Source organism: Opisthocomus hoazin, chromosome 5 (assembly GCF_030867145.1).
Source record: "Opisthocomus hoazin isolate bOpiHoa1 chromosome 5, bOpiHoa1.hap1, whole genome shotgun sequence".
NCBI lineage: Eukaryota > Metazoa > Chordata > Aves > Opisthocomiformes > Opisthocomidae > Opisthocomus > Opisthocomus hoazin.
The window spans coordinates 31,144,688-31,157,203 of record NC_134418.1 but is presented as its reverse complement, the minus strand read 5'-3'; the positions used below and the strand labels follow the sequence as shown (position 1 = coordinate 31,157,203).

Sequence of the window (12,516 nt, the reverse complement as noted above, 5' to 3'; positions counted from 1 at the left end):
AGTCCTCAGCAGCAAAAGCAGACTGGGGAGAAGGCAGAAATAAGGGCAGTGGGATGAGAAAGAATCCAAACAGAGGGAGAAAGGCCCCCAGAAAAAACAAACAAAGGGTGAAGGTAGCAACAGAGGGGGTAGGAAAAACAATCAGGAGGATGGTGAGAGGGAAGAATAACAGATAGCAACAGGGGCAGAAAGATGGAAGAGAAACTGGGATAGCAGACAGGCAAGAAAGAAGCAAAATGGAGAAGTCAGAGGGGTTCAGAAGGAGGACAGAAGGGCAGAGCATGATGTAGAAAGAGAAAGAAAATGAGAACTTGGAGAGTGGCATAAACAAAGTCCATCTTGCAAGAAATAGTTCTCTGCAGTAGTCAAGGTGAGCTTCCTCATCAGTTTATTCAGGTCAGATGAGATAAGAAACAGAAGAGTTCTTTTTTCTGAGTAAACAAGGAGCAAAGAAGTAAATAAATATAGAGGGAACTGTGCTCTTCCTTTGGAAGACTTCCTCTGTGCTTCATGGAGTGGAGCTGTTCGTGGCTCTGGGATCTAAAAGTTCAGTGAATGCACCTCCTCCTCATGCATCTCTCCTCCCTCTCACTCTGAGATCCAGGTGAATATAGAATCATAGAATCATAGAAAGTTTTGGGTCGGAAGGAACCCCTAGAGGTCATCTAGTCCACCCCCCCCACAGCGAGCAGGGACACCGCTAACTAGATCAGGTTGCTCAGAGCCCTGTCCAACCTGGTCTTGAATGTTTCCAGGGATGGGGCCTCCACCACCTCTCTGGGCAACCCGTTCCAGTGTTTCACAACCCTCATTGTAAAGAATTTCTTCCTTATATCTAGCCTAAACCTACCCTGTTTTAGTTTAAAACCATTACCCCTCGTCCTGTCATTGCTGTCTCTACTAAAAAGATTGTCCCCATCTTTCCTGTAGGCTCCCTTTAGTACTGAAAGGCTGCAACCAGGTCTTCCCGCAGCCTTCTCTTCTCCAGGCTGAACAAGCCCAACTCTCTCAGCCTGTCCTCATAGGAGAGGTGCTCCAGCCCTCGGATCATTTTTGTAGCCCTCCTTTGGACCTGCTCCAACAGTTCCATGTCCTTCTTGTGCTGAGGGCTCCAGAGCTGGACACAGGACTCCACGTGAGGTCTCACCAGAGCAGAGTAGAGGGGCAGAATCACCTCTCTCGACCTGCTGGCCACGCTTCTCTTGATGCAGCCCAGGACACGGTTGGCCCTCTGGGCTGCCAGCGCACATTGCCAGCTCATGTCCAGCCTTTCATCTCTCAGTACCCCCAAGTCCCTCTCGGCAGGGCTGCTCTCGATCCTTTCATCCCCCCGCCTGTATTGGTACCGGGGATTACCCTGTCCCAGGTGTAGGACCTCATGAGGTTCACACAGGCCCACCTCTCCAGCTTGTCCAGGTCCCTCTGGATGGCATCCCGTCCTTCTGGTGTCTCGACTGTACCACTCAGCTTGGTGTCGTCTGCAAACTTGCTGAGGGTACACTCGATGTCGCTGTCCATGTCACTGATAAATATATTGAACAGTACCAGTCCCAGTACGGACCCCTGAGGGACTCCACTCATCACTGGTCTCCATCCGGACATTGAGCCGTTGACCACTACCCTTTGGCTGCGACCATCCAGCCAATTCCTTATCCACCGAACGGTCCACCCATCAAATCCATGGCTCTCCAATTTAGAGAGAAGGATGTTGTGGGGGACCGTGTCAAAGGCTTTACAAAAATCCAGATAGATGACGTCCGTATCTCACTTTATCTTTGGAATACATGTGTCTTTGCAAAGGGCCTATTTCTTTTCTGTTTGAACATGAGGCACTTGGTTGCTGTACAGTAATAACTCCTGGCAGAATCTAGCTATAGGTCTTTGCGTACTCTGTTACCCATTTCCCAAATGAACTCTTGGAAGTTATCACTGCCATTAATATCATTAACTTACAAGCACCACAACAGCTCCTGCAATATCAAAATGAAATTTCTGACTCAAAAAAAAAAAACCAAAACCCACCACAACCAAAAAAACTCCCACGAAACCCCCAAAACGCCAAACCGAATGGTGGCTCCCTATGTCTGGTCTCACATTGCCACCTACTGGCTCCCGCCCCTGCACCCTCGACAGCACCAAGGTGGTTCGAATCAAGAAGCAGGCGATGAACTAGAGAGGAAGAGCAGCAGGAGGCCACACGTTTGTATTCGAACCCAACAGGCATGTTACAGGTGTAGGCACCGAATGTTATTATACCCTAGCATCACCTACACGCCAGCACACGCATCCACCAGCCTGGATTTTATGGCTCTAAGGCAGCCATCAGCTCTCACTGACCTCCTCCTCCGTGCCTCCGTATGTCCGCGAACGAGTGGAGGACGATTTCAGGTCACCCCTGTGCCACCCCAGGAAAGCAAGCCCTGGGACGGGGGAGGCACGATGGCAGCGTGCCACCCAGCAGGCCCAGGCCCACGAGACAGGTGCCTGCTGCAGCAAGATGAGAGCGAGAGGCATTCAGTGGCGGGGAAAGCCAGCAAACAGAGCGGACGCCCCTGGGGAGCCGTGCCCGTGGGGCTGCACAAACCAGGGCAGTATGGAGAGGGGCTGCAGGGGCACCTCGCTCACCGACTGCGCTCTTCGCTGGCTCTCCGCTAACCTCTCTGCAGGGGCTGCGCTTGGCATCTTTCACACGCAGGACATGGAAACACGAGTGGGTGGCTTATGTCCCCTTGTGGCGACAGGCCATCCCTGCAGAAAAACGGCATCTCGACAGATTTGCCGAAAAACCAAGCCCCGACGCATTCAAATCCACAGCGTTTCCAATACAAAGCCTGGCGTAAGAGGTCTCACTAGGTCACAGCGTCTGCTTCAGTATTCACACGATGACGACGCTGACAAGCCGTACCGGTGAGTGGGAAAGCCGGTAACCAAAAAAAGGGCCACCAGAAAGCCACGGAAATCATACTTACACGACACTTAGGAGTGCAGTCACCCTTTCCACCTGCATCATCCCGTCACACGGCTGGCCAGCCTAAGCACTGCACCTGCACTTTTGATAACCACATGGAAATGCTGTCCGTAGGAGGTAATGACAGAACCATGGTGAAATCTCAGCCCCACTGAAATCAGGTGAGGCTTGCTGTTGATCCAACAGGATAAGGATACTTTCGTCATGTTAATTTAAATAGCAGAGAGAAAGTTTCAGACCGGTCCAGACTACTGCTGGTCTCATATCTTGCCTCAGATGTCCGCAGAACAGCTTATATGCAGTAAGAGAGACAGGACTACAAAGGACACGATTCCTGAGCGTCTGAGAAACATTATTACAGCGTTCCCAACTGTGACCAGCCAGGCAGGCGGTTAACAGCCATGCCAACTGCACCACGTGTCAGAGCACTCAAAAAGACCACAGGGATGTTCTGGTGTGTTGAAGCACAGGGACGAAGCTCAGGAAGGAAGGTTTCACCTTGAGTCATTCAGAAAGAATGCATACCTGGAACACAGATATGCAAAAACAGTTCCTTCCACTCACTAACCCAGAATACACTGTCTATAACTCTTCTGACCTACCGTGAACTTCCCAGAAAGAAACCTATCTGCCCTCCTCGACTCTCAGATTTTCAAAGCCAGTCACAACTGAAAGCAATGTAAGATTTCCTAGTATTCTTCCATTTTCCAGATTTGCCTGTTTCGGCTCTGCAGTTACCTGCAGCCTTACGAATCAGCTGTTGGCAAAACAACACACCACCACAGCCAAGCCAAAGCCACCTCAGTCTTTCAGCCTACACATTACAAATACTTCATCAGCCCAAACGGCTAGCACCGATAACATGCCACCGATAATTACATAGGGAAGTCACACTAGACATATGTAAGCAGGAAACATCCACTGGAAGTAAGGAGCGTGACTTTTCCTAGGCCTTCCTCCTCTCTAGGGATTGGGAAGCAACGAATACAGGTGTCTGAAAACCAGTCAGCTGGAAGGCAACTTGAAAGGAGAGCGTGGTTCTGCTCCACCTTTATTTTCATATCCCATGCTGTTTTCGTAATCCAGGGGAACACTGTGTGCCACCGGCTTTGCAGTCGCGCTCGGGAAGGCTCAAATTTCCATCACCTTGATGATCTGTTAGATAACTCCAAGGACGCCAGAGTGGATCCGCGCTCTGCAAAGGAAAGCACGTCTGGGGAAAAACCACAACCCCAGGGGAGGAAGGGGTTGTGCAGACAACACAAAACAGGACAGCAGCGAGAGCTGCTAGGTTCACGTTGACATCAGCTCCCCTGGCTCAGGTCCCAGTGGCTTGCTCACCATGCAGCGCAGCTCAGCTCAGCCCTACAAAGCTTTACGCGTTTATCTGCAGTTTCACTTTCAACCAAAGAAATTTCAAGAAAGAAGTTATTATGAACTCCACTAAACCACGAAACCATTTTAGCAGGAAAATCACTCCAAAAACCCACAAGCACAGTGCCTGAATCTTTTTTTCGTCATACAGGGTAACCCTAGAGTTGTTTCCCTGAAGCTGGCAGCATTTCAACCAGTTAGAAACTTATGGAAGAGAAGAGCACTAAATCTGTTCCTGTCCTGTCCGGTACAAATCACACAGAGCTGTATTCGAATCATAAACTGTAGTTAATATGAGGTTACGTGCCCCTAGAAAAAAAAAAGGAAAAGAACTTACATACCTCAACACGTACAAATACCAAAATAACCCTACCAGCAGAGCTCTCTCGCGGCCCGGGAAGCAGCCTGTTTCCGGAACCGAAGGGCTGGCAGGAATTACAATCATCGACAGCTGCAGTAAATAGCTGGGTTGCACAACTCTGGCTTTTCCAGAAGGCAGCAAAGTGCTTGTGTGTAAGCACACACGCCCAGCCCTGCCTGCTGCAGGAAAGGCACTCTGCTCACGCACAACCTTGGAAGGATCTGTTTTCCTTCCCCGCTTTTCAGTGGCTTCTTGCAAAACAGTCTGACCCCTTTTTTTTCTGATGTAAGGGGAGCAGGGCACACGCAGCAGACCTATTAGCCCCCGTACAGATAAAAGCTGTCCTACAAGGACTGCAAAGGAACTTATCAACCCACAAGCAATCTACCTGTTTGTTGAATAAATAAAGGGAACGCGCAAATGAAAAATAGTTTAGATAAACCGAGTGTTGCCAAAGCAGTCAAACCTGCAGCACCTGCAGAGGCACACCACCGTGCCAGGCACAGCACCGCACAAGCACAGGCAAGGCAGGGCGGGCACCCAGTGTCAGGGATTCAGGCCGAGATGAAACAGGGCTTTTTTCTGCACTCGGCCTCTTGTTCTCCGCTTGGGAGTGATCTTGCTTACCAAGAAAAATTAAGGCACCGAATTAGAGAGAATTGCTCCTTTTTTTCCTAGCAAGCGGCAGGGCTGCCTCAGGATTTCTGGTAAAACGGGCAGTTCTCAGCTCGACAGCCAAGGAAAGATTTTTTTTTTTTTTCCCCCAAAGGCAGTGCAATGAAGCCGAACCACACTTGCCTCAAGCAAGAGAAAGTAAGAGAGTGTTTCAAAACACTCGATTTTAAAACATCGTCAGTCAACTGCGGGACTTCCAACGCGCTGCTCACTGCGGCGCTCAGCTCTTCAACGCCCCGGTCCGGGGGCTGGGGGTGAAGGTGCAGTTATCGCCTCTGAAACCCGAGCCCGCAGGCTCTGGATCCGTCCCCGGTACCGCCGAGCTTGAGCAAGCTCCCAGCGCGGGGTTTCCGGACCTCCACAGAAAACCCCAGCCAGGGCTGAGGCTGCTCCCCACCCCCGCCCCGGTTTATCCACTGCAATAAAATGAGAACCGGGTATAATTTTTGGAAAAAACACGTGGAGCTCGTCCTCCGCCCCCACGGCGGCCGCAGCCCCTCCCGCCGCCCCCGCCCCGCCGGCGGGAGGGCCTTGCCGGCGGCCCGCAGCGACCGGACCGGCCGAGGCACCGGGCGGCGAGGCGACGTTGGCGGCCGCGGCCCGTCCGGCGGGGTCCCCCCGGCAGGCGCCCGAGGCCCGCTCCCCGCGGGGCGCAGGACGGCAGGCGGCGGGCGGCCCGCCCGGAGGTGAGGGGGAGCCCGGGGCGGGCTGAGGTGCGCGGAGCGGGGCGGGCGGCGTGCCCCGGCCCGGGCGCGGGACAGACCGGGGTCTCTCCCGTAAGTCCCGGCGGCAGAGATGGGGGTTTTCTTCGCAGCATCGAGGTCCGGAGCGGTCAGGGGCAGGTCTGCCGAGGAGGGGCAGCCGGCTGGCTGCCTACGAGCGCTCGGTGCGCAGGCGGCAGTCCGCCAGCCTCCTGCCCCACACCTTGCGGAGGCAACAGGTATACCGCGGAGCGCAGCACGGCACATCGGAGAGGGTAAAGGAGAGCCGGCCTCGCGAAATGCGCTTGAAAAATCATGTTCTGCGCTGCCCCTGCCTCAAATTCCATGGTGATTTGAGGTGGAAGTTAAAGAACAAAAGTGATGTTATTCTTTTTCTTGATAGATGGGCTGAACGCTTATGTTTTGATTCGCAAAAGCAAACTGACAGAGGTCTCCGAGTGATAAGCTGTAGGTAGAGAGTTACAGCTCTTGAATATACTGTTAAACACTGAAGTGGAAGCCCTATGGGTCTCTTCTTAGGCATCCTTGTTCATAATGCTCCGTGTCATTCTCCTGTCTCTAAAAACAGGGATAAGGATGCAGACGGAAGGAGACAATGTTGGGAGAAGTGAAAGGAGTAAGATCATGGTTTCTTTGACTCAAATTAAGGTAGAGCCAACAGCAGTGCAGTGGGCTACCTTACAGTTGCAGGAGAGGTCTGGGTTTAAATATAGGAAGTTTCCTTCTCCAGCTGGAGTTCTCTGAAATCTGTCTCCTGTCCCACACAACCTAGTAAATAGAAACTCCTTCAGTATTTACGTGAAAGTATGTTCAGCCCAACCTCAACAAGCGCTCGGCGCAGGACTGGGCAGGTGAGCTGGGGATGCCTGAGATGGTAGGTAAGCAGATCGTGAATAGATAGCAGGGTCTGTGGGAGCTAGTGAGATGCAGGTTCAGTGGGTGCTGCTGAAGCAATCAGTGGCTGTTCTTCTCCTTCCCTAATTGATAAAGGTAGCCATTTGTAAAATTCATAAACATGTGAGTAAAGCAAACATTTTGCATTGATCTGATACACAGTTGTATACATGGCAGATTTCTCAAAATGTATTTCTTTATATTGCTGTGTTTTTCCCAGTCCTGGTGCGTTTCAGAAACTAATTCAGGAACATACTAAGGGAAGCAGAACATGCTTTTGAGTTGGTATAAAATTCAGTCCAAGCCATGAGGCAGAAAAATGTGTCTGTCGGCAAATCTGCAAACTCAGTGAAATGACTTGGTTTTCCCCTTTAACCAAAGCTGACCTCATATAACATCCCACATCCTCTTTATGGGTGCAAAGCAGTGAAGGACAGAACTAAGCACAGAAAAGAGACAGTCCATCCCCCTGCTCACAGAGCTGCGTCCAGCCACCCGGAGCTGAGGCATACTAGTGGGAGGAGGGATGGATACTCATGCCACCGCAGCTTCTTGCAGACGGCAAAGGAATAACCTGCCATCAGGGTGTCTCTCTGTGCTTCTGTCAAAAGCACAGATGATATTTCCTCATTTGTTTTCAAGCAAGCTCTCAGAGTCACCATGTGGTGAAGTCACCATCCCTGGAGGTGTTCAAAAAACGTGCAGATGTGACACTTCAGGACATGGTTTAGCAGGCGTGGTGGTGTTGGGTTGACGGCTGGACTTGATGATCTTAGAAGTATTTTCCAACCTTAACGATTCTATGAAATTTCTATTTCTCTAATCACCTAAGCTTGGTAGAAGCACTGTTGTAGCCTATTTCAGTAAGCAAGCTGAGGATGCTAAACTACTCTCAGAACTGTTACTGTGTTAAAGGTATAAGGAGGAAGTGATTCTGAGGTTTCACAAAGCGATGCACTGATCTACTACCATTCACTGTGCTTGGAGTTTATGTACAGTGGTATCATTTAGCCTTAAAAAAACCCACAAGTCAGAATACTTACCTGCAGTGATGATTCACCTACCCATAAAAAAAAGAACAGATTAAATTTTAAGCTGCTCTTCAGTGTCATTCACTGACTAGAGCTGGTGAGAAAGCTCAGGATCGGCGTGTGACATGTCAGGAACTTATTTCAATCTAGAAGGAGAAACATGACAAACATCTGCATGGTATGATTCCAGTTAAATGGCTGCTCACCTGTTTCTCTGCTGAGTAACCACGAACTCACACTCTGGTTCCTACTGTAGGCACCTAGCCTTTTCTTTCTTTAGAGTAAGTTTCAGTGCAGGAAAATACTGCCTTTGCATGTAGAGAGGACGAAATCACAGTGGTTCCTAAGCTGTCTCATAGATTGTATTTGGATGCACTGCAGTCGCTCAGACTTTGGAACAGAATTTAGTTCATAAGCAAGCATCTCTGTGCTGCATGGGAGAAGCTTAAAAAAAAACCAAACAAAACCCAGCAAAAGTTATTTGTTGTTTTTAGTGCCTAGTTAAGTACTTCTGCAGCAGATATCTGGGATTTTCCAACAGGGAAATACCTGGAACTGGTGACAATTCCTCCTTTCGGTCTCGCTGACATTCCAGCTTTTGCATTTGTTTTACATACTGTCACATCAGTCACTTCTAAACACTGTATTTTGTTTCATACAAGAGGTAAATTCTGACTAAAGAGCCAAAAGAGTGCTTTACACACATTTGAAATACGACTGCCTATGGTCAGACTGCATTTGTGAAAGTTGTCTGTCTGATACCGTCTAGTCAAAGGTCTACACTGCAAGACAGAGCACGCAGACCCAGACAGTGCTATGTCAGGCTCCATTTTAAGTCCATAAAGTAAACCGTACTGTCACTGCTAAGTGACATGTTTCTTCCAAAGAGAAATCTACCTGCGAGATCCTCATGAAGAACCAGTCAGCAGCAATTTACAGTCGTGGGTGTTTCTTCCGAGTTCTGAAGTGCTAGGCAGCCGTTGCAACAGATGCGAGATGGAGTGTCAGGAGGAGCTCAGCACAGAGCAATCTGTCACTTCGCTGTGGTCACCGAACGAGTCTTTGGCAAAGTGCTAGGAAATTATGGTTGTCACAGACTGGGTAGGCTCAACGCTCGCCTCTTTGTTCCAGTGGTTTCATTACAGTTACTGTCAGCCAATTTGCTATCAATTATATACAGTGACTATACAATAGTATATGAAGTATTTTAATGCCATACTGAAGCCAATTTTTTTTGGTATTACAGTGATTTTATGCTGTGATTTTACTTCTTTCTTGTAGTTCTGAGGAGCGATTTCATCATGACCTCTTTTGAAGAAGCTGAAACTGAAGAAACAGTAACATGTCTCCACATGACCTTTTACCATCCTTGCCAAGAAAACAAGATGATGTTTCGTTGCTTGAATTTCTGTAAGCGAGAACAGGTCAGGGCAGATGAAACAGCCAAGTTTGGCCGTGATTCTAATGTCTGCCATTATAACTTAATGGATACTCGCGTTTCTCGGATTCAGTTTTCAGTGCAGTTTTACAGAAAACTCAACAGCTCGGAATTCTGTTTTGAGATAAAGAACATGAGCAAGAAAACAAAACTGACTGTGGACCAGACAGAACTGGGTTACTTAAACAAAATCGACCTGCCATGGAAGTGCATCATTTGTTTTGGGGACTACCAGATTTTAGTAGAGATTCAAGAAGGGGAGTCCATGGATTATTTTGAGACTCACTTACACTTGGCTGAAGTGCCCATCTTACAAGAAAGATGCCTGCCATCACTGCAGCCTGTACCAGAGAACAGCATTTCTTCTTCCTTTTTTCCTTCCCAAGGCGAAAGCCCCATAGAGATTGATGAAAATGAGTCATGCTAGTGAGGAGGCTGGATCAGATTTTGATTGTCTGAAACCTGCACAACTTCTGAAATTGAAGGCTGTCATCTCAGTCCACTGTTCTTGATGGTTCTTACCGCTGCACATCAGCCTTCGTACTTGTTGGTTTCAGCACAGGCACACCAGAACACGCTTTGTTCAACAAAACCAGATCCCTGCCACTGTCCTCAGCAGGGGGTATGTGCTGATCACCACTGTTTGCCACACAAATGTGTTGGAGACACAGAGGGTCACTCGGATCCACTGCAGCAGATTCAGTTCAAGAACTGTGACCACATGTCATGAAGGTATATTTAACAGACGTTAATACGGAGCATGCAGAAGAGTGTTGTAGCCCCAGCACTGGTTAGCTAAGTAGGGACATGATGTCTTCCTGCATTTGTTATACTTTGTACTTTGCTTTTGACATGAAATTCCAAACAGTATTTTCAATCCTGGGCTGTAAATTCCCAGATTTTGCAGCTTAGAAACACTTTGTCAGCATAGTCCTTTAAAGTTAATGTTTTTATTAACTTTGCAGTGAGATTTTTCTTCTATTGTTAAAATTAATTTTTTTTTTTTGCAAGTTAACTACTGTTGCTTGTGAACATAAACAAACATGCAGTGTCAATGATCACGGTATGTAAAAATCCAGATAAACTTTGTAATAAAAGCATCTGGTTGCCTAGTAAGGATTTGCTGTCTTCTACAACTACAATCTAAATGCACTTAAGGGCGAATAAAATTATTTTCAGGACAATCCAGGTAAGAAATATTCACTGGCACTATTCTAGGCTTTCTAAAAGTTGCACTGCTCCAAGATAAGAGTTGACCAAAATACTTTCAGCAAGTTTTCTACCTCTGCCCCCACCACAAGCTCTCTTACAACTCTGTTTTCATTTCGGTATTTCTCAGGTTGTTTCAGTGAAGTTCTCCCTTGCTAGGGACTCAGCTTTTCATTGGCACTTGTTTTTTATCAAGTATTTTAGTTTGCTTGAAAGACACACTGGAAGGAATTAGAACACAGCATACGTAAGAGTTACCCATCTGATCATCCCTAAACATCAGGATGCATTTCAGCATTAATCATTACAAGAAAACCAAGAATTTACAATGGAGGGGAGGACGGCTGAATTCCACAACGCAACCTGAGATTAAGGCAAACAACCACAAGTGAAGAGAGGATCATAGGAGAGGCAATGAAACTCAGACACAGGCTGGTATAGGATTTCATTTGTCTATTCATCTCATCCTTGCCAAAATACATTGTTCCCATGTTTTCTACTCTGTGAACTAGGCTCTGATACTTACTTAACTTTTATGGGTTTTGGCCTAGATGTGCAGTTCAGCCGTCATCCCAGCACAAATGCCTCTATCACACACCCAGCCCTTCAGCTTAACAAAACAAACCTGGGCAGGAATCACCACGTCACCAGACATGGTGCTGCTACTGGTTGCAGATTTCCAGTGGTTGTTGGCTGGTCAGGTTTTATATGCTATTGCCTAAGTCTTCCTACTCTTTAATTAGACAGAGTGGCCAATACCTGCAAATGCAAGCTGTCTAGAAAAAGAGCAAGATGCACATATAATCTGAAACGTGCTCTTACATAGAAAAGCTTGTACATGAAATCAGCCTCTCATATAAAATGCATGGGATTTTTACATTCACTGATTTGGCTCATGTGTGAGGGAGGAGGGAGTGTTAGTTTTGCATTCCCAGTATACAGCTCTTCCTATTAGTGCTCTGAAATTATTATGGATGACATGCAAGTTCTTGTTTTGTACTGCTTTGGGCTTAAAACCCAGGTTGCTAATACTACCACTAAGCAGTACTGTTACCCAATTTCTGTTTGCTGGCCCTGTCACATAGGACATCAACCTATGGCACTGATCATATTAATTGCTTACACTTTCTGGGCTAAAGCGTATCTAAAGAAAAAGCAACACCCACAATCCCAGATTTTCAAGTGCAATAAACAGAAGCATCTACAAACAGTACTTATCTGAGAAAAATCTTCCATCTGGTCTGCAGAGTTCACAGTGCCGTGTCTCAGCAGACTTTGTATTCACTCTGTAGAAAGGGGCTCTACAGGCATCCACAGATCTAGAGCGGAGCATTCCTTAGGCACATCTCCAGGAACCAGGAGAAAACCTTGGGAATAGAAAAAAAACCAACCTCAGCAATTTAATGGTTTCCAAACCCTAATCACTTCTATAACTATATTTACTTGGGCTAAGAATCAACCCCAAAATATGCCCTAAAAAATTAACCCTCTCCTAGGAGGATCCTATCACTGTGTTGATTTGACCAGCACAAGTTAGACTGGAAAAGGAGAAGAGTTGTTTCGGTATAGCCATACCAGAACATACTTTGTTCACCAGAAACAGATTCCACTTCCGTCTCCCCCCATCCCAAGGCCACCATTAGTCATATACTGCTAACTGAAGTGTGAGAAACACTACACACACAAAGGCAGCTAGTATTTTTTTTGTAAGTTTTTGCTTGGCTCAGCTGTCTTAGTATTCACAATCATGGAATACTAAAAGATAATGCTGAAAGACCAATTTTATGCTTAACCAAGTAACTCTGAACAGACTGACTAAACAGTCAACGTCAAGTGATTTTACA

General features: G+C 47.4%; 2 protein-coding genes across 6 annotated transcripts in view; one reads left to right on the top strand and one right to left on the bottom strand.

The window, feature by feature from the left end:
* Positions 1–4,765, bottom strand: part of ALPK1 (alpha kinase 1) — a 52,216-nt gene extending 47,451 nt beyond the window's left edge. For 3 of the 5 annotated variants that reach the window (XM_075420861.1, XM_075420867.1, XM_075420864.1), the window contains exon 1: positions 4,684–4,765. The gene's annotated coding sequence lies outside the window, so the exon portion shown is untranslated. The remainder of the gene's footprint in view (positions 1–4,683) is intronic. The other 2 variants (XM_009942580.2, XM_075420863.1) reach the window with 2 other exon arrangements.
* Positions 4,766–5,990: 1,225 nt separating this feature from the next.
* TIFA (TRAF interacting protein with forkhead associated domain) lies at positions 5,991–10,562 on the top strand. The gene is made up of 2 exons (XM_075422185.1): positions 5,991–6,064; positions 9,307–10,562. The coding sequence occupies exon 2, from the start codon at positions 9,327–9,329 to the stop codon at positions 9,888–9,890; it is 564 nt and encodes a 187-aa protein (XP_075278300.1). The 5' UTR covers positions 5,991–6,064; positions 9,307–9,326; the 3' UTR covers positions 9,891–10,562.
* Positions 10,563–12,516: the final 1,954 nt, after the last annotated feature.

Coding starts and splice junctions, on each gene's coding strand:
- TIFA (XM_075422185.1), top strand. CDS start 9,327: ATGACCTCTTTTGAAGAAGCTGAAACTGAAGAAACAGTAACATGTCTC.